Here is a 24,292-nt window from a genome sequence, read left to right as displayed (position 1 = left end):
CTCTTTAGTTTTTGTCTTGTGGCCTCTGATGTTGTGCTAACATAAAGATAACCAACATAAGCATTGTCAGATAAGGGGGACTTTGAGGGTCTGTGATTTTTCTATGATTAAAAATAAAGACAACACATTTGTTGTGATGTTTGTGTAAATCCTTAAGTTGTTGGAACATGTTTTCAGGTGTAAAGTGACTGAACTTTTACTTGCAAATGACAAACTAACCACAAAAGTTAGTTAATGACATACAAAGAGCTCCCTTTCAGATAAGCTGTTCACTGTCCGGTATGCTCTTATTCTTCCCTGTTTTTAGAGGTGCCACGCTCGCCAGCAGTCTTGCACATTATCTGAAGTCAGGGAAGGATCCAGTCATATTTTCCATCCACTCGCTGAGTCTGACTGGATGTCTGCACCGGTGGGGGGAGTGGAGGGATGGGAGGAAAAAGGAGGAGGCAGGGCGAGAAGGAGGGAGGGATGGAGAGCTGAAGTTTGGATGGGGGCTGGGACACTGGAGAAAACCAGATGCAGAGATGAAAAGAAAACCAGACCCAGAAAAGGTCTTTACAGAAATGTGTGTTCTGTGAGGGAAACAAAGTCAAGAGATAAATGTTGTTCATGAAATCCTTGAAAACACCTAATGTATCAGAAAATGTTATTTTAAGATAGGCTGATTAAAAATGTAGCTATAGGTTTGTAAGGGTGGGTCCCACATCATTCTGTTCCACACCTCAAGAGGATGTGGCATGCCATGATGGGAGGAGCTCTTGAGATGGTGGATTTGTTAGGCAGCTGAACCTTTGAAAAAAGGAGACTTTGAATTATTTAAATAGTTAGCATCTATTTACTATTTAGTAAGTTGTTTTACTGTGATCACTTTTATATTTAACTATCAAGATAACACCAACTACATTTTAATGAGTGATCTTTGTACCAGTATATAAATGATGCGCGTAATACTGGCACTGGCTTGCTAACTTGGTTAGTAATGTAGTGTGGTATTAAAAGGGATGCTAACTTTGGCTACAAATAAGATTAAAACAACAGTTGCCTGCTTAAAGTGTCATTTTTACAAGCTAATGTTGCACAAGACAAAATGTGACCCACTTGTCATACTGAAGCAACAGTCATACATGCAGAAAGACTATTTGGCGACCCCATTACAACCATTGGTTGGTTGGCCCTTGCAACAGTAGGTCATTAGCGAAAAATACTCCTCGACTTGTTGCTGAAAGTTGCTTGTTATTGAGGTCACATATCAGATCAAATCTAGCAAGCAGACCTTACTAAATAAAGATTTTTTTTTGGCACAGACTTGTGTAGTGCTGAGAGTAGTGCTCAGTAGCAAGCACAAACCATCCTGAGGCTAAAAAGACAGAAAGCAGGCCTTTATGAGATGATTGCATCTCACATTGGGCTCTGCTTGAAGTAACAGGCAGAAGTGGGATCAGACGCTCACCCTGTAATTGAGCATTTACCCATGATGCTGTGTGGAAATCCTTTTTTTTTTTCAACTGATGCTGCTACTTTGAATAAACCTGCAGAGTCTGGGCCAGAGCTGGAAGGTTTATTTTCATGGAGGTGACTGCTGTAGTCACAGTAGTCATTTGCCCGTCTGTACACGTACACGGCAGACTTTAACTCTCCTGAAACTGAACGCAACTTACAGTTTAAAGAGTTGACTTGAGTGAGAATCTGCAATAATCCTTTGGCTAAGTTTCTCAGCCTATTTGATGGTCTGTAATGTAAAAGATGAAACCCAAACTGTTCCCCATGTATGCAGTTATTCCCAATGAACTGTAGCCCACTACTGCACATATTCAGTTTGTTGTTTTTTACTGTCATCCAAATGTTAACAGAGAATTATTATACCCTATATAATGGAGTCAATCTTCCAATTTGAAGAGGAATGTATACAATAAATGGCCACTAATTGGAGTAAACTGCCATCATGCAACAAAAAAAGAGGGAAAGTGAAATCTAAATCACTTGCCTAGAGTGGTAATACTCTTGTTAGCCCATAACATAGATTTCACTTCACAGCAAAAACACACATTTTTAGGATTTAAAAAAACCATTGCTTTATATCCAGTGCCATAAGAAATACATATGACCATACAAAAAGTGGTTAATGGGGATCCATATATCCCTATATACTGTATATATAAGAGAATGCAACATGATGCTTTTTGAATATGTTAAACACACTTCCAAAGCTTTCTGTTTTTGGAATATTTCTTTCATCTAATTCGAACCTGTTATATCAGCAGTGCTTTAACATTCTACATTGCAAATGTAAATATACTGCATCATCTTAAAAGTATCAGAAAATATTATTATCATTAATGTTAAGTAAATAAGCACATTTAAAGTTTGAAGATGCTCAAAGACAAACAGCATTACTGCTTGCCTTTGCACTTGATTACAGCCATTCAGAAATTTAAAGATATACTGTGCAGTGACTGATTTTAATTTACATTACTGTACAATTTTCCACATCATACCCTGTAATTTGTCTGAAGCAGGTGGGCCTAGAATGGGCTTCCACCTAAACAAAGCATGAAAATTCTTGTGCTTAAACCTGTAATTGAGAATAATTAACAAACGTCATAATCGCCTGGAACAAAGACTTAACACCAAGTAATAGTGGCCTTATTGCAAATTGGCAGTCAGGCAGCAAGTCAAAGGAGATATTATAGTTTTCAAAAAAACAAAAAAAACAAAGAGGAAAAACTTATAAATACCCCCTGGCACCTTAAAAAAGTCGAAGAAAGACCTTCAGGCACTAAGTGATAGAAAGCAGTGAGAGACAGAGTGAGAGATAGTCGGAGAAGGGGTTTGGCTTTGTTGAGTGTGGAACAGCAAAGGCTCTGAAGACGTACAAGTAGAAACACGTGGACAGCAAAGGCAATGCTACGTGTTGCTGGCTATAGCTCAGAGGCTTGCTGTGGAATGCACAGTTTAGTTGCATCGCAAGCTCTGTGACATCTTAATGCTGAATGGAACAAAAATACATCTCCAAAATACATCTCCTTTTAAATTAATTTTTTAGTCTGAGTTGCCGTGAGGCATGTGAGTGCTCGGATAGCCCCCAAAAAATAAGTATAGGTCTTATTTCAAATCACAGCTGTTTGACATAGGCCCTACGGATACGCCGCATAGCTTTTAACAAACACAATCTTTTTTTCCCCAAACACCCTCGGTTTCTGTTCACAAATGCCTGTCCTTGTGAGGCCTGTTAGTTTTCATTAAAGAAAACAGTTGCAGAATTCTAAATATTAAGATGCAAGACATAAAAACTTTGCAGCTGCAACTATGAAGACACCTTTTCCCACAATTTATTACATCTTGGGCTCATGAAGTTCAACAAGCTGCCAGTGACAAACGTGGAATTTCCTCCCTTGAGTCGACAAAGCACGGTGGCTGCAATTCAATTCTTTTTCACTCCCTGTGTTGTGATAAAAAAAGACTGTCTTACATGGGAGGATTTCAAGCTGTTACCTGCGTTGGCAGAAAAGAGAGTTTGTGTTGTTTCAGCTTCTCTTAACAGCAGTGTCATTTAATTATTTATTTTTTTCTCAAACATCTTATCTTACAGTGAGAAAAAACATCTAGCTTCAAGCTGCACTGCTAGAATATTTGAAGGCAGCTAAAATGCCATAAAATCACTCTGAGCGCTTCCACCCAAACCACCAGTCTGGACTCTATATATTATAGATTGCAGCAACTTGAGTCCAAGGCAAACACTAGAAAATTACCAGTTCTATTTAAACACTGTCCTGTGAGCTTCAACTTCATTTCACTCATGGAAAGTCTCTTTGAAAGTGCTGCCTTAAAGATTTATCATAAATCTAACCTGATTCACATCACATTTCACATTCAGAAAATTTCAAATGATGACATTTTTCAGTTGTATTTTCTAGGTTAGAATCACAGAGGCAGCACACAGACACAAAGCTTATCAAATGAATTTCCTCTCAGACTAACAGCAGGACTTCCCTATTTTCATTTACAACCCCTGGAAAGCATTCCCACACTAAAAGTCTTGAAGCTCCTTCAGTGCACATTCAAAATTGTCACTTGGAGCCATTTCTAATTCATGATTTATTTATATGCTGCACAAATTACTCTGTTGTCTCGTACAGTATTCTCATTTATGTCACAAATCAGTATCTTTGACCTCAGAAAGCCAGTGGATGTTGCACAAATGCATAACATAAGCTGTAACTTAGGAGAACAAACAACCTTCTGGGATTAAAAAAGAGAAAACTTTTAGGTTGGCTCTGAAAGTAAAATTGATCGCTGTATGTTTATTAGCAGGTGTTTGAGTGCATAACCTGATTTCAATACACAAGGAACAAATTCTATAAAAGATCTGTTTACTTGATACAAAATCACTAAACACCCCCCCCCCCCCCCCCCCCCCCCTCAATCATCCAGACGGCTGAATAAATATAAAAACAGTGAAGATTTATGCAACCTGACAATTTATCTAATGCTGTCTTCATGTAAATATGCACTTCTTCAGAGTAGCATTAAAAATATTGATTGCTTAAGTAATGCTTCTGTAAATATTCAAGATGATTTTTATTCTGTTTACAGTGTCGTCACTAGCTTGTATGAAACTACAATTTAAGTTTATTTTTGAGGCAGATACTATGAATTAGCCTAACTATGAATAGGAAAACATACAAAAACTTTTAAATTTCAGATGTAATAAATTACCATAGGAACATTTCTTTACAATAGCTGACATGGTGGTTTTGGGCCTTGTTTGTACTATTATGTTGTTTTTATGTTTTTCTTCTGTCTTTATTGCTCCAGGTAGAATGATAAATATTGTATAGTATATAGCCGTGGGACTTACCTTCACTGCAGTATGCATTGTACTTTTTATGTTGGTATGAGGTTTTTTAAAATTAAAAGATTTCCTTTAATTTTGGGATGACAAAACTGAAAAAAATTATTTTCCCCCAATGCTGAATCAACTATCTAACATGCTTTTTTCCTTTTTTGATCAGTTCCTGATGGAGTCTCATACATCATCATTGTATCGTCAATATTGTTTCTTATATCTTCACTCTTTCTACTTAATGGAGGACAAGATAGCTTGAATGTAAAAAAACAAAACTCAAAAAAGATGAAGCAGAAAGAGGCAGAGTAAATGAAAGGTCAGATTGGGCCACACTGTAGTTGCAGAAGCTGCAACGTGTCCACAGTTAAAGCAGACTGCTTTGTGGACTTGCCAGATTTTTTTTTCTCGCTCTCTCTTTCCCTCCTTCTCCATCTCTAACATCATGGGATGTCCTATGTTTTTGGGGAATGGGAGCTTTTGAAACAGAAACATGGATGTTTTCAAACTGTGTCAATCTTTCTTATTGGTTTTGCTAATGCCAACAAAACACCAAATCTGTAAGCAATGTTATTGGTGATTGAGGAAGAGTTAAGATAATTAGGGGAAACATAATGGGTTATAATATGTTAATATTTTGTGAAGGCATCAAACTTGCAGTTACTTATACTTGTAACTGGATTTAATAAATCTATGTAAAATACTTTATTTGAATATGAACACATATGTTCTGTACACACAGAACACTGGTGTAATCTGCAATGTCCTGCAGATGCTTGATACTCGAAAGTGTTTAGGCCCCAAGAATAAAGAAATGGACCATAAGACCATAAAATGAATTCTTTTCAGCTTAAGTTTGAATAAATTTACTTGAATTGAATACATTTACATATACATACACAAAATGTTTCTCTACAAACATGTAAGGAGTCCCAAAATATCCTGTTTAATCTTGTTACTCTTCGTGCGTAAATTACGCAAACTTCTCTTCGGCTGAATTCCTCAAACATTGCGTTGAACCCTTTACATATATAAAATAAATAAATTAAATAAAACTCCCGTCATGAAATAAAACTGTGAAAAAGAACTCAACTTCCTGCACATCTGAAAGCAAACAGCTGCTCAGCATATCGATGAACACGGGAAAGACAAAACGCCTCAACACGAGTGTCAATTAAGAAAATCCACGGAGCGTTAAGAAGATAAAACACGTCTGCGCGGTGGAGAGCCTGCGTGTAAATGATGCCTTTCCTCATCATCCACGTTTGAGCTGAAACGTGAACTTGTTTGACATGTTCTAAGACGGCCCATCTCTCTGATGAAGGAGGGCCTCTGACTTGAACATGTACAAGTTATCTGCTGCGCACAGGACCTCCCCAAAAGTTTAGGCATATAAAAGCCAAGTTAACTCATTTGTTTAGGCAGTAGGGAGTTTCTGCTAGGGTCTGGATTGGAGTTACACACAGACCGGACCCTACCGTGTATGAGTGGTGTCTGAGGAGATAGAGGATTCCCCTTTTCCGCAAAGAATCTACATGTCTAATATTTAGACATGTTCAGCTTTGTGGATATTCGGTTAGCGCTTTTGCTCAGCGCAACAGTGCTTTTGGCGAGAGGTCAAGGCGAGGATGATAGTAAGTATCACTTTCAAACATTGATTTGAGTTGTTTTTGGAGCGTTGGCACCCTCAGGATGTGGATAGCCAGCAAAGGATGCTGAGCAGTTTGCTGGTGCTGATCGTCCTCTGCGGGATACCCGACTCCAGTGGGCAGACATGGTGAAAGTTGTTACACAGTGAGGCGCTTTGGTGGTTTCTTTGGAGACTTGGAAGCGAGTAGGAATTTATAGACTGGATTTTTTCCATTATTGACTGCTCCTTTCACTGGCATGCAGATACATGCTCAGTGTGCGTCCTCCTGCTGGAGTGCAAACCTGAAGGGAGCAGCTGCATTGTGTCTGATGCGCAGTGACAGGACAATGGTTCCATGAGATCTGAAGCAAATTTAGATAGGCGAATGAGTCTGATAAAACAAATCGTTTATATCTGTTTTGTCTGGAAAGCAGTCTTCTCTAGTTTTATAAGTTTGCGTTCTAGCTGATAATAAGCATGCGTCAAAGCCTGTAAGACTTGATCTTTAATCAACAGTTCACCAAAAACGCATCAAGAGAGAGCAGACAGAATTAATTTTGGTAATCAAGTGTGAGAAATTACTGTTTCAGTTGAAAAGGCAAAACTTCATGTCTAATGTCTAAGAAGCACACCGAATTAAACGTTTTTTCAGGCTGTGTAAAACTGGACACGGTTACCTGAAAAAAAGCGAGAATGGAAAAATCGCTTAAGTCTGACGTCGACCGTTAAAAACGCCAGTCTAGACGTCAATTAATCACCAAAGCAGCCTGGGCGCGGAAGGTGGTTTTTTTGCAGGGTAACAGCGCCGCTTTGTGGCAAATACTGGAACTGTGCATTCATCCTCCCATTTCTCTGGCCCAACCTCATATCCACTGCCTGACATCTGCGTAGGCCCCACGAAAGTTTCCGTTCAGCGTTATAATCAAATGTTTCAGGAGGGAACATCTACGTAGGACAGTTGGACAAGACCATTACTACCCCTTATCTCTCTGCAGCCAGAATTTCTATATTTGACAGGCTCAAATTATATGTAGTTCCTGTAGATGTGCCTGGATGTTAGACTTTATTATATGCTCCTTTCCTGATCACACATCAGTCACCAAACACACAGTTTTCTAAGGTCAATAACAGCCCACAGTTTTTATATAAAATATGCCAGCTTTGTGTTTGTGTTATTTAGAGTCTGGTCTACGTGGTACTAGCTCCCTTGATCTCTTATATGAATTTGATACAGTCTTTAAGCAAAAGCCCATCCACCATAATGTACACCTGTGCAGGTGTAGCAATTCCAAACTATCCAATCTAAACACAAATTAGTTGTACTAACTTCTAGAACTTATGTTCTCATCACATTATCGCCTAACTCATCGTGATTTTCTTGTCTCAGGAACATTTGGCAGCTGCACATTAGATGGACAGTTGTACAACGACAAGGATGTATGGAAACCAGAACCCTGCCAGATCTGCGTCTGCGACAGCGGAACCGTCATGTGCGACGAGGTGATCTGTGAGGACACATCCGACTGCGCCGATCCCATTATTCCAGACGGAGAGTGCTGCCCTATCTGCCCTGATGGTACTGCTCACCAATTCCGAGCTTTATTTAGCTTTTTGGCACCACCCACTTTCCCTTTTGCTCCATCTTTGACCAGCCATGGCTTTCTGCCCTCAAAAGGACTCAATGCCCTTGGCCTTCCTGCCTGCCTATCTGCCTGCTTGTTTAAGGATTTTTCATTCAGAACCGAATCATTTTGGATTACGTTTTGATCCCTAAATTTTTAAATGTGAATTCTTTTAACAATGGATTATCCCTGCTCTTTGGCAAAGTTTGGCAATGATTATATAATTTCCCATTCAGTCCACATATGCAGTGAAAGTAGAGGGTTCTGCTGAACTTATACCTACTTTCCTATTTTTTCCACTGCAAAACTTACTTAGCAGTAACGTTTTAGATTGGGTTGGAGTTGATAATTATGAGAAATCCAGCATTTCATGGATGATTCAGCCTTCACTCACAAGTAACTACAGACAACTTATTGCTTACAGTTACCCATCACTTTCGCCTTTTCCATTATCTTTAAATATGAATAAATGTGTCTCCTATGAACATTAAAGAGGTGCTGACATTTTTTTTCTGTTTGTTTCCAGGTCAAGATTATCCTGAGGTACCTTTCCCTTTTGATGATGATTATTTTTATTAGTCTTATTATTATTATATCTAATTATGTTGTATATGAATTAGCATAACTCCAGTTTTCTGTCTGTCCATAGCCAACTTCCGAAGGACCCATTGGCCCCAAGGGAGACCCGGTAGGTGCTGCATTATTTAAATTATTAAAAACATTCATACTATTGAAGACATCTTCTGTTTGTCTGTCAGTACAAGTGACAGATAAGTTTTTTACATATATATATATATATATATATATATATATATATATATATATATATATATATATATATATATATATATATATATATATATATATTTGTCTGTTTTGTCTGTTTAAAACTGACAAAGGGTCTGTTATCTCTTTCAGAAATATGGTTTTCTTCTGAAATGTGTTGAAACAAAGATGGTTGTTTTTTGCTGTTCTCATGAGACATAATAATATTTTATTCAGCTTTAGTTCCAAATCTTTTGAATCACCATAATTGGTGCATAACAGGTGGCTGGTTGTGTTTGTTTTTAGAAGGAGGATGTTTTGTTTCCTATATTCTTGTCTAGCTAAAAATGTCAAAATAGACACAATCACTATGCATCAGCTAAGTGAGCCCTCACAAACTGATTTGATGAACTGATTTTCTGATGAAGCTGCTTGTTACTGATGACCTTTGATAATTAGGTCAGAAGGTCAAAAGGTCATTGCAAACTTCACAAGTGATTAAAGACAAATTGGAGGAGGAGGAGAAACATTAGGGCCAACTTTGAAGCTTTTTTAAGTACTTAAAACTACATCTGCATCACTTCTTTATATTGTAAGATCCTTTATATTTGCTATTAAGCTTTGTGAAATTAAGAAAAATAATTGAAATAACTAGCCCTGAATATTGCTAATTAATCTTTTTCCCCCAGGGTCCTCCTGGTTATCCTGGCGGTAATGGAATCCCTGGCGATCCTGGCCCACCTGGCCCCCCTGGCCCCCCTGGCCCCCCTGGCCTTGGCGGAGTAAGTATCATCGCATCAGAACATCCAAGACAGGGACTGAGTTTTGTTGATGACAAATGAGACCCATCTCATTTTCCATGTTACTTCTGCTATCTGGCATGGATTGTCTTCAGTTCTATACTGAACGCCAATTTAATAATCAAGGTGCTGAAGATTTCACTTCAAAGCTGGGACAGTTCCTCCATGTGTATTTCAGCACTGAGAGTACTGACAGCTCCCTTCTCCTCACATTAATGTCTCAAAGTGAAGAGTGCTCGAAGTTTATCTAGTGACCTGAACTGATACATAAAAGGATTCTTACTATTTTAAAATCTCCATGTTTGAATAGATCACATTGATTTCCATACAGAACATCCTATTCCTACCTTAGAAAACGAGTCTTTACACTATAGGGTGTGTGTTAGCAAGTGACTATGTAACATACAACAGTGACCTAACAGTAGGGGGGAAGATGGTGTGCTGTGCAAAGTTTTTCATGCTCTTCTATTGTCTTCCACTACAGTAACTGTACCTTGAGGTGTTTGGTGATTAACTCTTTGTGTGCTCCTCCCACAGAACTTCTCTCCTCAATATTCTGACCCCTCAAAATCTAGTGGCCCACCTGTTCCTGGCCCAATAGTAAGTAGGTTTTATCTCTCTCAAAATACCCTCATTTGATAATTATGTATAGGTGCAAGTATTTATTGGCTTCTTCTCTGCCTTCGTCAATAGGGTCCTATGGGTCCCCGTGGTCCTCCTGGATCTTCCGGCCCCCCTGTAAGTATTTCTCTATTAAATAAACGGTAGTCCAAGTATTCCATGCATTTGTAAAACCATGCAATTACAATAGGCCAGAGATTTCTTCCCTACATGTTTTCTTGCTTTAGATGTAAAACAGGAAAATGAATACTTTAAAGAAGCTATTACACTGAAATGTTTCTCTCGTTGTCCCTCAGGGTCCTCAGGGTTTCACTGGACCTCCTGGAGAGCCTGGTGAGCCCGGAGCTTCTGTGAGTATACATGACGTTCTACTAAACCTCTACCTTCCCTTGTTTTGTCTGTGCCTTTTTCCAGTTCGAGCTAGTGTAAAAGTTGGTTGTGAACCCCAGAAAGTCTTTAGACAGAATACTTCCTGTATTCATTCTACTTCCTGTTTTAATCACTGACCTACTGACACAAATCACTTTTTTCATGCCAACCAATTCCCTGTGCTGTACCTAGAGCAGCACAGAGCATATTCAGACACTTGCTTAAAATAGTCAGCAGTGTGTTTTGCTAATCCAGTAATTTATTGGTGTTTTTAGGGTCCAATGGGTTCTCGTGGTCCTGCTGGTCCCCCTGGAAAGAACGGAGATGATGTAAGTGATCTATTGAGAATTTTATTTCATGTCTATGCTTGTTTGCTGGGACACTTCATACAGAAATGTCATGCCTAGCTAACTGGGACACATAACTAATATTGGTTCACTTAAAATAGTGAATATGCTATTCTTTTAAATGTGTTGAGGTCTGTAATTGCTTTTGTTGATTGTTTGTTTGCACGAGCTTACTTCATATTCCTCATCGCGTCTCTGTGTGTTTACAACAGGGTGAGGCTGGCAAACCTGGACGCCCCGGTGAGCGCGGAGCTGCTGGACCTCAGGTGAGTGGTTCCCACTAGGGCAAAGGTCAGGAGATGGTAGGCCAAAAATGAAACCTAAACTGAGAAAAGCTGTTATTCAGCATGTATGTAGGGGCAAACAAGTTGTTGTGAAATATATTCATTTCCACATATTTATCCATTATGTTTAGTTTTCCAGGCCTCATTGTGCTACCTTCCAAATGCAGTCGAAGTTATTCACATCGTTCTTCTTTTTCTCATCTAGGGTGCTCGTGGATTCCCTGGCACCCCTGGACTTCCAGGCATCAAGGGACACAGAGTGAGTCTGAATAGTAATAAAAAGAAAAAAAAAATCACTTTTAAACAGTTATGAGTGGTGATTGAGTTTAAAATGCTCGCTAATTTTCTTTGTAGGGCTTCAGCGGTCTAGATGGAGCCAAGGGAGACTCTGGACCTGCTGGCCCTAAGGTAAGATTTCACAATGATTGCATTTCATTGTGAAATGATATTAATCTGCATCTTTATAAAACCACAATTTAAAGCTGATCTCTTGTCTTTTTCCTGTATTTGTTTACAGGGAGAGCCTGGCGCTTCTGGTGAGAATGGTATCCCCGGTGCCATGGTATGTTTTTGCTCCCATTAATCAAGTTGTTGACATATGAATCATTTTAAGGATTAAACACTGTTTTGTAATAACAGTTCAGATTAGATGCAGCACTGCCATTTTTTCCAACGCATATCTTCAAAAACTAGGCCAAACCTTCTTGTGACCTTGGTTTGTTTTTGTCTTTTCTAGGGTGCTCGTGGTCTTCCCGGAGAGAGAGGCCGCCCTGGAGCTCCCGGCCCTGCTGTAAGCACTTTTCCTCTCCTTAGTCACTTATTAAAAGACCCATAATTACTACTGAAAAACAACACAAAAGCTGGGAGATTGTTGTGTTCTTCTCTCATGTTTCGTGTCTTACTATTGGTTGGATCTGAAAATATTTGATGTAATCTCTTCTCTCCTCTGCAGGGTGCTCGTGGTAATGATGGCAACACCGGTCCTGCTGGTCCTCCTGTAAGTACTGAATTTTGCATTGTTCATTTCAAATTCATTCGAGACTATAATTTAGATCTGTCCACAAAATGCTTTAGTAAGAGATTCATACCATAAACGAAGGGACTCTTCCTCAGCTTTCCAATCAATTTATTACAATGTTTGTGGCTCAGCATTGTGTCTTAATATGCTCTATATTAAATTTCAGGGACCTACTGGATCTGCTGGCCCCTCTGGATTCCCTGGCGGTGCTGGTGCTAAGGTAAGTCACCCAAAAGAGTTCAAGAGTACATATGATATCATAATAGCTTTCCTGATTGACCTTTATATTTATAACCATTAGATAATGTTGACAGTAAAGCTCTCTCAAGTCTAATCTCAAAATTTAGGTAGCCAAGGAAAGCTTTGGAGAACCATGACAATATTTTAGCTTATTATCCCCTTAATCCCTCACTAGGTGTCTCATCAACTCCCCAAGTATTAGTAGCTTATTAGTAGAACATTACGGGGACTCTGTGTGATTATGCCTTGTTTGGACTTAAAATGAGCAAACTTCCTGGTAAGAATTGTGTAGAAGCTACATACATCTAACTCAAGAAACACAGAATTTCCCAAAATGAGAAATTTGTGTCCAATGTCATGCATCTCTCCTCTCCCATGAGAAAGGTCTCGGCTTAACCCACTTCAATCTTTTCTTACACATCTGGTCTGTAAAGCTCTTTGAATGCCTAAAGCTTCTTGGCACTGGTCAGATTTCACCCTCAGGCCATTTGAATTACAATATACTCCAAGGTTAGCATGGATTGTAGCCTATTACCCAAGCAGTAAAATTGCTAATAGCGTATTTAGCCTAATACTGTATACTTCAGGTGAACAGTCTAACCACCAGATGGCATCAGTAGGCTTCTAATGGCACGTTAATCTCTGGTGCCTCTCCTTCCTGATGCCATTACTGAAGGAGCTATTTTAAATATCCTGTAACTTTCACCTACTATGATGTCACAAATTCCTGGTTTATTTTAGGAATAAAGAGGAGGAGAATTAAAAAAAACAGTCATGATGACAGAACAATCATGCAGTTTGAAGTTTCTTTCTAGATAAATCACTTTAGGATTATTGTGGGGACAGTTATGTCTCTAAAAACACACATTATTTGTGCTCAAATTCCTTCATAAATAATATTGTTAGGTGCATGTGTTACGCTCAAAATACATTTTATTTTCCACTTGTATAGCTAAGAGCAATACACCATAGCTTTGATAGAAAATTGCCTGTCTTTTGAGTGATATTTAGTGTGTATATAATATTTAATCTTTAAATTATGTTTCTGATGTTCAGTGTGGTCTCCTTCTCCTTTATCAGAGCACAGACATAATATTGGCGGTGCAGATTTATGAAATATTTTTGTCTTTGTGCACAGGGAGAGACTGGTGCTCCAGGAGGCCGTGGATCTGAGGGACCCCAGGGAGCACGTGGTGAGCCTGGTAACCCCGGACCTGCTGGACCCGCTGGACCTGCTGTGAGTAGATGCTCAACTTACACATACCATCATGTCTATCTCAGATGTTATAATAAAAAAACACTGAACAATTTCAACATTTTATATTATTCCTCTTTTAACAGGGTGCTCCTGGATCTGATGGTTCCGCTGGCTCTAAGGGTGCTCCTGTAAGTATCATTTACAATGATTACATTTATTCCATTTCAGTCCTGCACATGAAGTGTGCTTACACCCCACATTTTCCATCTGTAGGGTGCTGCTGGTATTGCTGGTGCTCCTGGCTTCCCCGGTAGTCGTGGTCCTGCTGGAGCTCAGGGAGCTGTTGGTTCTCCTGGCCCTAAGGGTAACAATGTGCGTTGGCAATTGATTTAGTGTTTTTTAATGTTTTTGTCAGTATTTTATAGATCCTAGATTACCTGATAGCTAAATAAAATGTGTATGCTTCTGCCAACAGGGTGACCCTGGTCCCTCTGGTCCTAAGGGAGAGCCTGGTGCCAAGGGAGAGCCTGTAAGTTTCAAAATACAATGATCCTGAACAGTTTCCACTGCATCTTGCCAAGATAATAAATTCATGCTTGGTTTAATGAAATTTCCTTTCTTTTGCAGGGACCCGCTGGAGTTCAGGGACTTGCTGGCCCCTCTGGTGAGGAGGGAAAGAGAGGAGCTCGTGGAGAGCCTGGTGGTGCTGGACCCCGTGGACCCCCTGGAGAGCGTGTATGTTTGTCCCTCTTTATCTTCGACCATGTGAAATTGTGTGCCTTATGGAAAACAGCATTAAAATAGCCAACACTCTCACCATCACTCATTATGTTTTAATTGAAAATGTCCATGTTGAAACCCTTTGATTTCTTTTTCTACAAAGTGTTCTGAAATTGCAGTGTGCTAAATTCCCACGGGGATTCATCTTAGTAGTTGGAGCCCAGCACCTACTTCCCTTTTAATGACTTGGTCGGTGTCTCTGTTCTTCCATTAGGGTGCCCCTGGTGCTCGTGGTTTCCCTGGTGCTGATGGAGGTGCTGGTGGCAAGGTGAGTTAGTCAACTAAAATCACTTAGCCACCTTACTCCAACTTATTCAAACCTATCAGAATAGCTAAACAAGCCATTACTGATCATTTAAGTCATAAATTGTATCCAGTATCACAGCTTCTAGATCTTTTATTAACTTATATTACAGGGTGCCCCAGGTGAGCGTGGTTCCCCTGGCCCAATGGGAGCTCAGGGAGTCACTGGTGAGTCTGGAAGCCCTGGTGCTCCTGGTGCCCCTGGACTGAAGGTTAGCACGACGATGTACTTCTTCAAATGCAACATTTCTGTGATGTTTTGGTCATGAATTTTACACATTAACTGTTCTCCTCAGGGTATGACTGGTAGCCCTGGAAGCCCTGGACCTGATGGCAAAGCTGGACCTGCTGTAAGTATTGAGCATCAAATAAACATATGTTATATGTTACATCACTCTTAGAACTTCATTTTTTGTTTTGTTTTTTTTTATATCTAGGGTTCTCCTGGACAAGATGGTCGCCCTGGACCTCCTGGCCCCGGTGGATCCAGAGGACAGCCTGGAGTTATGGGATTCCCCGGACCCAAGGGAGCTTCTGTGAGTTTACAGAGCTTTTCTGCTCATTGTCTTTCCAGATGTCATGGATGTGATTTTTCTTTTTAGCCCATAGAAATTAGTTTAAATAGAAATAATAGAGCAGAATTTCCCCATGTGGCAGATATAAATATGCACTTATTTCTTTTTACTAGGGTGATGGTGGTAAACCTGGTGAGAGAGGTGCAACTGGACCTGCTGGCGCTGTTGTAAGTAATTATACTTTTCCCACTTAAACAGTCACTTAAAACAAGTTCCACCATTAAAGACTGTATATATTAATATAATAGTGGAAACAGAGTGTAACAGTCGAGCATTTGGCTGTTTTTAATCACAGGGTGCTCCAGGCAAAGACGGTGATGTTGGTGCTCCTGGACCTTCTGGCCCCGGTGTATGTATCTTATCTGCATTATTAAACAGAAATTATGTTTGCATAGCATTTGAGTAGTTTGATGTATCAGAGGACAGAAGCCATAGTTGTATCTTTTATGTGGCTGACATGGATGCTTATGGTGAATCAGAGTTTGCATTGTATCATTTTGTTCTCGTCTTTTTGTTTAGGGACCTGCTGGAGAGAAAGGAGAGCAGGGACCCGCTGGACCTCCTGGATTCCAGGTGGGCTTTAGACATTATTCCAACAGCCACAGCACTCTCATATCTATTGTTGTGTTATAACGTCAGTTGATAACCCTAAAACATTGTACCTTTCATCCCTGTGCAGGGACTTCCTGGACCCCAAGGTTCTACTGGTGAGACTGGCAAGCCTGGTGAGCAGGTATGTAGTCAGTTACAAAGGACACACTAGAACCAGCTTTCCCCCCTTCTGTCTTCATGTTGACACAGTAAGTCAGACGTCATAACCCTCTCCCTTCTCCTTCTTTTATTCAGGGTGCTCCTGGTGAGGCAGGACCTTCTGGCCCATTTGGACCAAGAGTGAGTATCCCCTCTGTTGCAGAAGCAAAACATTTTCAGCTCCTGTGGTAGACATCAACTTACTGGCAAAACATTTTGTGGCTGATGAGTTCCTTCTTTCCTTCAGGGTGACAGAGGATTCCCTGGTGAGCGTGGTGGAATTGGCATTGCTGGCCCAACCGGACCCCGTGGTGCTCCTGGACCCGCTGGTAACGATGGACCTAAGGTAGGTCAGAAAAACGTCTAAACGATGAAGAAACTTTACTGATTTGGCATTTGAGATTCCTTTTTTTTTCTTGCTGTGTGTCAAATCCAGTCCATTTTTTGAAATGGCACAGAAATAAAATTGAAAAATCTACCTGATGTCAAGTTGTAAACCACCAAAAACTAAACACATATTTACTCAGGTATGTTTCTACTCCCAGCTTTTCTCAGAAAACAAGGAGAGCAAACTATTCAGTATTTCTGCCCTTTGTTTTTAAGTTCTTCTTTTATAGTATAAACCAGCCTGCCTGGACATTTAAACGACACATTCATTAAAAATCAGATGTTCAGAGTGGATATGGCACCAAGAATAATCATATTTATATAAAGACTTAAAAGTAGCAAGCAAGTTATTTATGTTGCAAAGGAACTGTAAGGTTTTCAGTTCAGAAATGTTTGTCACAGTCCTATTTATTTGCATTTTAAAGATAGAGGACACATTTTTCAACCCAGACCTCACCTGGATCGCATATAAAAATGATCTAGTGTTTGTAGCTGCTGTGCAACACTATTAAACCATCACAAAACTCATATGTTAAAAACACACTCCTGTATATCGTAGATTAGTTTGCAGGTCTGTTTTTATCACTACATATTTGATTGGTAGATCCTTATGCAGGGTTCCTGTTGCAGCCCCAATCTTCTCCTGGGATTAAACTAGGGATCTTTTGCCTGTTAGGTAAAGGTGTAACCCGCCACACTATAAAGCCAATAGATTTTACCTCCTCTGTACTTGTAAAAAGGTAATTTTAGCATTTTGTATGTATATTCTTTCATTTCAAGAATAAACAATAATATATTTAGAGCATATAGAGCAAGCTTTCTGCTTCAACATGTTGTCATTAGTCTATGGCTTCACATGCTTAAGGTTTAAAGAAACTGCTAAACATAAATGTGTACAAGCAAAACAGTAGCAGTAAAGGTGTTTTTTTCATCCACAGGTGACTTTGTGGACAATTTATATTTGCTTTTATGACAGAAACAACCTGAGCTTCAGATTCAACAGAGAGCAATATCAGAGATCCAGAAAAACACATTAACACCCATCACCTGGTGGTAATCAGCCTGTAATGTCACGCCTGTAAAGATAATTCTTCACTTTAGTTTTGCAGGTTTGAGTGCAAAACTAATTAACCCATGAGTTAGAGAAACTAGAAAATGCTGCAAAACAACAAATGTCTCAAGACTAAAATCACTGGGCATTGGTGCAAATAACTAAAATAAGATTTAGGACCAGCAAAATTCTCCTTTTCTTAAACTCATTGTGCTTATCATAACAGAAACAAATCTACCAACATGGTTCATTTGTTGAGCTCCAGTGACCTGTATTAGCTGGATAACAATGTGAGTCTTCCTGTTTTTGTGTGTACCCAGGGAGAGCCTGGTGCTGCCGGTGCCCCCGGTGGTTTGGGATCCCCCGGTATGCAGGGAATGCCTGGTGAACGTGGAGCCGCTGGTCTCCCCGGTGCCAGAGGAGAGAATGTGAGTATCACACCAATCCCATTCGTATAAAGAAAAAGGCGTGCACAGTTCGATTTTCTCATCATTAAATTTTTTTAAGCTCAGTGAAGATAAAATATCTTATGTATTATACCTGTTATATCATGTGAAATCTTATATCATGTTTTCCCAATATTTAATAAAGATTTAATTACTCTAGAAATGTTGTAATGATTCAAATAACTGTAGCTGTGTAATTTTTATATCAACACAAGTAACTTTTTGTAACCTTTCTCTTTTTAGGGTGAGGCTGGTGGCAAGGGAGCTGATGGTGCCCCTGGCAAAGATGGCCCACGTGGTCTGACCGGTCCTATTGGAGTCCCCGGACCTCCCGGTGCTCAGGGTGAGAAGGTGAGATTGGACAAAAAATTGGTTTTGGCCTTCAAATATTAGCTGTTCGAGTTTAATAATTTTACAGGACCTTTTCTTCATTCAATTTTCATGTCTGGAGTGAAATTTGTTAGTAGTCTTACAACATTTTTACCCACACTTACAGTATGCATAAGTCAATGTCATAATTATATGAAACATGATGAATAGCATGCCACATTAATGCAATATTAAAAGATAATAAGACCAACCATGAGTTAAATAGAAATTCAGTGCTTTACTTAATTTTGGCTTTAATGTGGATTATCTGCAAGTGTCATTGATCATAAAATACGTGATTGGGATTAGCAACCAATGTGCCTACTGACCTCCTTTTTTCTCCTTCACCTCTGGTTTTAGGGTGAGCCTGGTGCTGTTGGAGTTGCTGGACCTAGTGGTCCTCGTGGTTCCCCTGTAAGTTCTTTTCTAAACTCAAAATCAGATTAAAACCTGGGGAAAAACAATCAAAATATTTATAACTCTGATATGCACATTATTATGACTGAATGACCTTTCTTTATTACTTCAACAGGGTGACCGTGGTGAGCACGGACCTCCTGGAGCTGCCGGATTTGCTGGACCTCCTGTAAGCCCCTTTTTTTCACTAATTTAGATGCTTAAAAAAAGTCACATTTGTTGACTTTGGATAACATTTGAGACGCAAAAAAAGCCATGCATTGATGCATTTCTTCTTTTCATCTCCAACCTCAGGGTGCTGATGGTCAGCCTGGTGCTAAGGGCGAGAGTGGTGACAGTGGACCCAAGGGAGATGCTGGTCCTCCTGGACCTACCGGACCTGCTGGAGCTGCTGGTCCTCAGGTAGATTGACCTTCATTGTGATTTGTAGTATACATCTGGTGAATATATAGTAAATGGAATAGAATAAATGGAATAAAATGTTCTGGGGGGTTTTGCACCGTAGATTCATTATTGTGTTCATAAGAAATTGCATATACTGTTTACATAAACATTCATATTTTTCCTATTTTAATTAGCATTGTTGGTATTAGATGCCTCACTTGCAAATATTTCCGTCAACAGGGACCTTCTGGAGCTCCTGGACCCAAAGGTGCTCGTGGTAGTGTTGGTTCCCCTGTAAGTATTCATTCATATTTTTCTTTTGACACTCTGACTTACAAACTCAATGAGATTATTTGTAGTTACAGTTGCTTATGTGTTTTAAAGCTTCATTGATCACGTATTTGGTTTGGTTGTGTGTCTTGCTAGGGTGCTACTGGTTTCCCTGGACCTGCTGGAAGAGTTGGACCCCCTGGCCCTGCTGTGAGTTTCTGATCATTTTTAGTGCGATCTATCTATGTTATATTGGAACAGCGATCAGTGATTTTTATGTTACCATAACATTGTATGTTGTTTCCAGGGAGCTGCTGGAGCCCCTGGACCCGGAGGACCTACTGGCAAAGATGGAGCAAGGGGAGCTCGTGGTGAGACTGGCCCTGCTGGCCGCCCTGGTGAGGCTGGTGCTGCTGGACCCCCAGGACCTAGTGGCGAGAAAGGATCTGCTGGTTCTGATGGAGCCCCTGTAAGTCACTGTTACCCTTTTGGTCCATAATAGATATTCTATGTGTTTTTTGAAAGTCTAAAACATAACTAACCATTATTTCCTTATGTGCAGGGTGCCCCTGGTATCCCTGGACCCCAAGGTATTGCTGGACAGCGTGGTATTGTAGGTCTCCCTGGACAGCGTGGAGAGCGTGGTTTCGGTGGTCTGCCTGGACCATCTGTGAGTTTGTGTCTGAAATCCTTTATGTCTGCTTATATAGGGGGTTCTGTGTAGGGGACAATACAGTGAGCTCAACCAGAAGATGAAAAAAAAAACTTAGACTACTTGGTTCATTTTCTTGAGTCTGTTAATTACATCACTTAAAACATGACAGATCAAAGTAACAGCATGCATTTGTTGTGATAAACACACATTATATATAATACACTTATCCAATTAAATTATTAGGTCAAATATATTTTGGAGTCTATATTGTCATGCTCTGCCCTTTTGACCTGTAACCTTCAGCATTTGTTTGGACACAACTTTTTGTAATGCATTGTCGAATACTGAGGCTAAAGGAATAATAACTAGTACTGCAAAGAGCAAACTCACTATGAAATATATAATTAGTAGCAAAGAAATTTGGACACATACAATGTTAAATAAACCATCCTTGTGTAAGGACATGGCAATATTACAATATTCCTTGGGAAATATTCCACAGTTTTCCTTTTGTCCATCTGACATCACACAGACTAAAGGTGAAAGACCAGCTAATATCTGATTTGATCACATTGGACATTTGGGTTCTCATATGCGTCTCTCTCTCTGGGTGGTGCTTAGAAAGGTTCAGCTCTGCAAAGAGCATCCACAGGAATCTAGAGGACTGACTTCTTATGCACTTTCTTTAGGGTGAGCCTGGAAAGCAGGGACCATCTGGACCTGTCGGTGAGCGCGGACCCCCTGGACCTGCTGGACCCCCTGGACTGTCTGGTCCAACTGGAGAGGCTGGCCGTGAGGTAAGAAGTCCCTTTTTTCTGTACTTTAACCATTAATTGGGCTAATCGGGCTACTCAGGTAGTACAATTAAAAATGCACTCACAATTCCCACAAATTCAGTTTCGCTGGCGAACATCTTTACTGCTTTACTTCCACAGGGATCTCCTGGTCATGATGGTGCACCTGGTCGTGATGGTCCTTCTGGCCCTAAGGTAACCCTATTTAACTTGGCTAATTTGATAATATTGACATGCATGAAACTATCTTCTCACTGGAAATGTGCACTCATAGGGAGACCGTGGTGAGACTGGCTTGGGTGGTCCCCCTGGACCTCCTGGTGCTCCTGGAGCTCCTGGAGGAGTTGGCCCCTCTGGCAAAACTGGTGACCGTGGAGAGAGTGTAAGTCCACTTTGTAGCTACCTTGAGCACATTTAAACAAAATGAACACACTTGTGATTTTTTCTGAATTCATATGTTCATATCTTTCTTTCCTTTAGGGTCCCTCTGGTCCTGCTGGTCCCTCTGGCCCTGCTGGTGCTCGTGGTCCTTCTGTACGTTTTTCATTGTATAATATGTATTATTAATATGAAACGTAAATTTTACATATTCAAGAAGACTGATTACTGTCTAATGATGAGATGGCATCTGGATCTTCTTTTTCTTTTATTCAGGGTCCAGCTGGTGCTAAGGGAGACAGAGGAGAGGCTGGTGAAGCTGGAGAGAGAGGCCACAAGGGACACAGAGGATTCACTGGTGCATCTGGTCTGCCCGGACCTTCTGTGAGTAACAGTTACCACATTAGCACTTTGGAAGAAATAAAAACTTTGTGCTGATAGCTGCATTTATCCTGTTACCCACAGCTGGATTTGCATTTAAGATTCAGGTGGATATTTACTGGAGTTTATTAAGGTCTTATAAACAGTTGCTAGTTACATCCATCATCAAGTTTTATAAAATACAACATTAATCAGTCTCACTTTTTAAAATTGACTTATGGACTTATTAAACTTGATTTTATCACATTTTCTATATTCTACTATATTTTGTTATACCATAGTTCATGTTAGCATCCTCATCTGTCTCTAGGGACCCCCTGGAGAGAGAGGCCCTGCTGGTGCTTCTGGACCCGCTGGACCTAGAGTAAGTACTACTGTTAACAGACACAAAACTTTCTTTATTTAAAGTTTTCCTTCAAATTTGTCAATCAGTTCAAGGCAAAAGGTGATCATTTGGTTTTCCTCCACAGGGACCTTCTGGATCAAACGGTGCCTCTGGTAAGGATGGTGTGAACGGTTTGCCTGGACCCATTGGACCTCCTGGACCTCGTGGTCGCAATGGAGAGATGGGACCTGCTGTAAGTTGAGCAATTATCATTACTTTATCCATATTCTTACACCTTCAGACAAGTTAAGCAACCCCTGGTGTCTCAAAACAGGGACCTCCTGGACCTCCCGGACCTGCTGGACCTCCTGGACCTCCCGGCAGTGGAATTGAGTTCATCAGCCAGCCTGTTCAGGAGAAGGCCCCTGATCCCCTGCGTGGTGGCCACTACCGCGCTGATGATCCTAATGTCATGCGCGATCGTGACATGGAGGTTGACACCACCCTTAAGACCCTGACACAGAAGGTTGAGAAGATCCGCAGCCCAGACGGTACCCAGAAGAGCCCAGCCCGCATGTGCCGTGATCTGAGGATGTGCCACCCTGAGTGGAAGAGCGGTGAGCGCAGATCAATTCTCTGACACAGCCTTTAGATAAAGTATAACACGAGGGTGAGCTCAGCGTGAGACTTTCTTTTTTTGATGTCCCTGTATTACAGGCATGTACTGGATTGATCCCAACCAGGGCTCTCCTCTGGATGCCGTCAAGGTCCACTGCAACATGGAGACTGGTGAGACTTGTGTCTACCCCAGCAAGTCCACCATCCCCATGAAGAACTGGTACCTCAGCAAGAACATCAGAGAGAAGAAGCACGTCTGGTTCAGCGAGTCCATGACCGGTGGATTCCAGGTGAGAAAACAGAGCAAATGAACAAACCTGGACAGTATTCATGCTTTACTATTAGGCCTGTGACACTATGCGTGCTTCTATTCTCTCCGTCACGCAGTTCCAGTATGGCAGCGATGGAGCTGATCTCGAGGATGTCAACATCCAGATGACTTTCATGCGCCTGATGTCTAACCAGGCCTCTCAGAACGTTACATACCACTGCAAGAACAGCATCGCCTACATGGATTCTGCCACCGGCAACCTGAAGAAGGCTCTGCTTCTCCAGGGATCCAACGACGTCGAGATCAGAGCGGAGGGCAACAGCCGCTTCACATACAGTGTCAGCGAGGATGGCTGCACGGTGAGTTTGCTCTCTCTTTGCCCCAGGGCTAAACTTACACAGGATCCAAGTATAAGAAAAGAGAAACTAATCTCTTACAATGTCTCCTTTCTGTTTCTCTCTACAGTCACACACTGGCACATGGGGCAAGACAGTCATTGACTACAAGACATCAAAAACATCCCGCCTGCCCATCATTGACATTGCTCCTATGGATGTTGGTGCACCTGATCAGGAATTTGGCGTCCAAGTTGGCCCTGTTTGCTTCTTGTAAAAATGAAAGAAATATGGACATGACATTGTTGTTTTTTTTTCTAGCAGTCATCTCTAAATCCTCTTTCTATGCATTCATTTGGCTGCCATTGGTCCACATGCTTAAAACCACTCTACTGAAGACAGTGTTTGTGTCTTTCCAATCATGAGAAGTTTTTTTTGGGACTGCTACTTCAAACGAAACCAACTACGAGGACACTTTAAAAAGAATCTTTTGTTTTCACTGGCAACAAGAAAATAATATATGCTTGTGTAAAATTTCCCCCCGGAGATTAAGACAAACAAAAAAAACAACAACCCAGATCTGCACATGCAATGAAACACAGGTGACTTTTGCCATTTTCTACCACTGCAGAAGGACATTGAAAACAACAAATGATATGTACCATTTTTCTGGTGTTAAATAAATTGTAAAAAGTGTGAAGTGTCTTCTTGTTCTAAATTAATGAGAAAAACACCTGAACGCTGAGCAGACAAAGCAAACACCAGCAAAAGAGCAAGACTAAAAAGCTCACCTTCATTGCAAAATCTAGATGGCTACCTCATAACAAGACATCACCCCCACTTTTTGCTATGTCACACACCACAAGTCTATTGGGGGAAACACTAAAACCATTCAAAGGTGCTATTACCGATTCAATGAGGTCCAGCTAGTGGTGTTTGATGGTGAAACTCACACTGTCGTACTGGAATCATTGCCACTTAATGCCTGCAGAACCTTTGGTGCTACTAAATTGACTCCTTGTCTTGTTGTCTATGCAGTGCAATTGTTTTCTTCTTAAGTGTTGGT

General features: G+C 40.5%; 1 protein-coding gene across 1 annotated transcript; it reads left to right on the top strand.

The window, feature by feature from the left end:
• Positions 1 to 6,257: 6,257 nt before the first annotated feature.
• col1a1b (collagen, type I, alpha 1b) lies at positions 6,258 to 23,922 on the top strand. The gene is made up of 51 exons (XM_085416905.1): positions 6,258 to 6,477; positions 7,861 to 8,049; positions 8,622 to 8,638; positions 8,745 to 8,783; positions 9,550 to 9,642; positions 10,198 to 10,260; positions 10,354 to 10,398; positions 10,578 to 10,631; positions 10,926 to 10,979; positions 11,210 to 11,263; positions 11,487 to 11,540; positions 11,636 to 11,689; positions 11,799 to 11,843; positions 12,018 to 12,071; positions 12,234 to 12,278; positions 12,466 to 12,519; positions 13,678 to 13,776; positions 13,881 to 13,925; positions 14,011 to 14,109; positions 14,213 to 14,266; positions 14,365 to 14,472; positions 14,732 to 14,785; positions 14,934 to 15,032; positions 15,117 to 15,170; positions 15,258 to 15,356; positions 15,509 to 15,562; positions 15,691 to 15,744; positions 15,915 to 15,968; positions 16,075 to 16,128; positions 16,242 to 16,286; positions 16,393 to 16,491; positions 17,904 to 18,011; positions 18,273 to 18,380; positions 18,759 to 18,812; positions 18,931 to 18,984; positions 19,110 to 19,217; positions 19,440 to 19,493; positions 19,626 to 19,679; positions 19,777 to 19,938; positions 20,032 to 20,139; positions 20,814 to 20,921; positions 21,060 to 21,113; positions 21,193 to 21,300; positions 21,399 to 21,452; positions 21,573 to 21,680; positions 21,988 to 22,041; positions 22,148 to 22,255; positions 22,337 to 22,619; positions 22,720 to 22,910; positions 23,008 to 23,250; positions 23,357 to 23,922. The coding sequence occupies exons 1-51, from the start codon at positions 6,396 to 6,398 to the stop codon at positions 23,501 to 23,503; spliced, it is 4,335 nt and encodes a 1,444-aa protein (XP_085273031.1). The 5' UTR covers positions 6,258 to 6,395; the 3' UTR covers positions 23,504 to 23,922.
• Positions 23,923 to 24,292: the final 370 nt, after the last annotated feature.

This window comes from Rhamphochromis longiceps, linkage group LG8 (genome assembly GCF_057381845.1).
Source record: "Rhamphochromis longiceps isolate RC_006_pf linkage group LG8, R_longiceps_female_GT1.1, whole genome shotgun sequence".
Classification (NCBI taxonomy): domain Eukaryota; kingdom Metazoa; phylum Chordata; class Actinopteri; order Cichliformes; family Cichlidae; genus Rhamphochromis; species Rhamphochromis longiceps.
The sequence above is the reverse complement of the archived record's forward strand: the minus strand, read 5'-3'. Positions and strand labels throughout refer to the sequence as shown.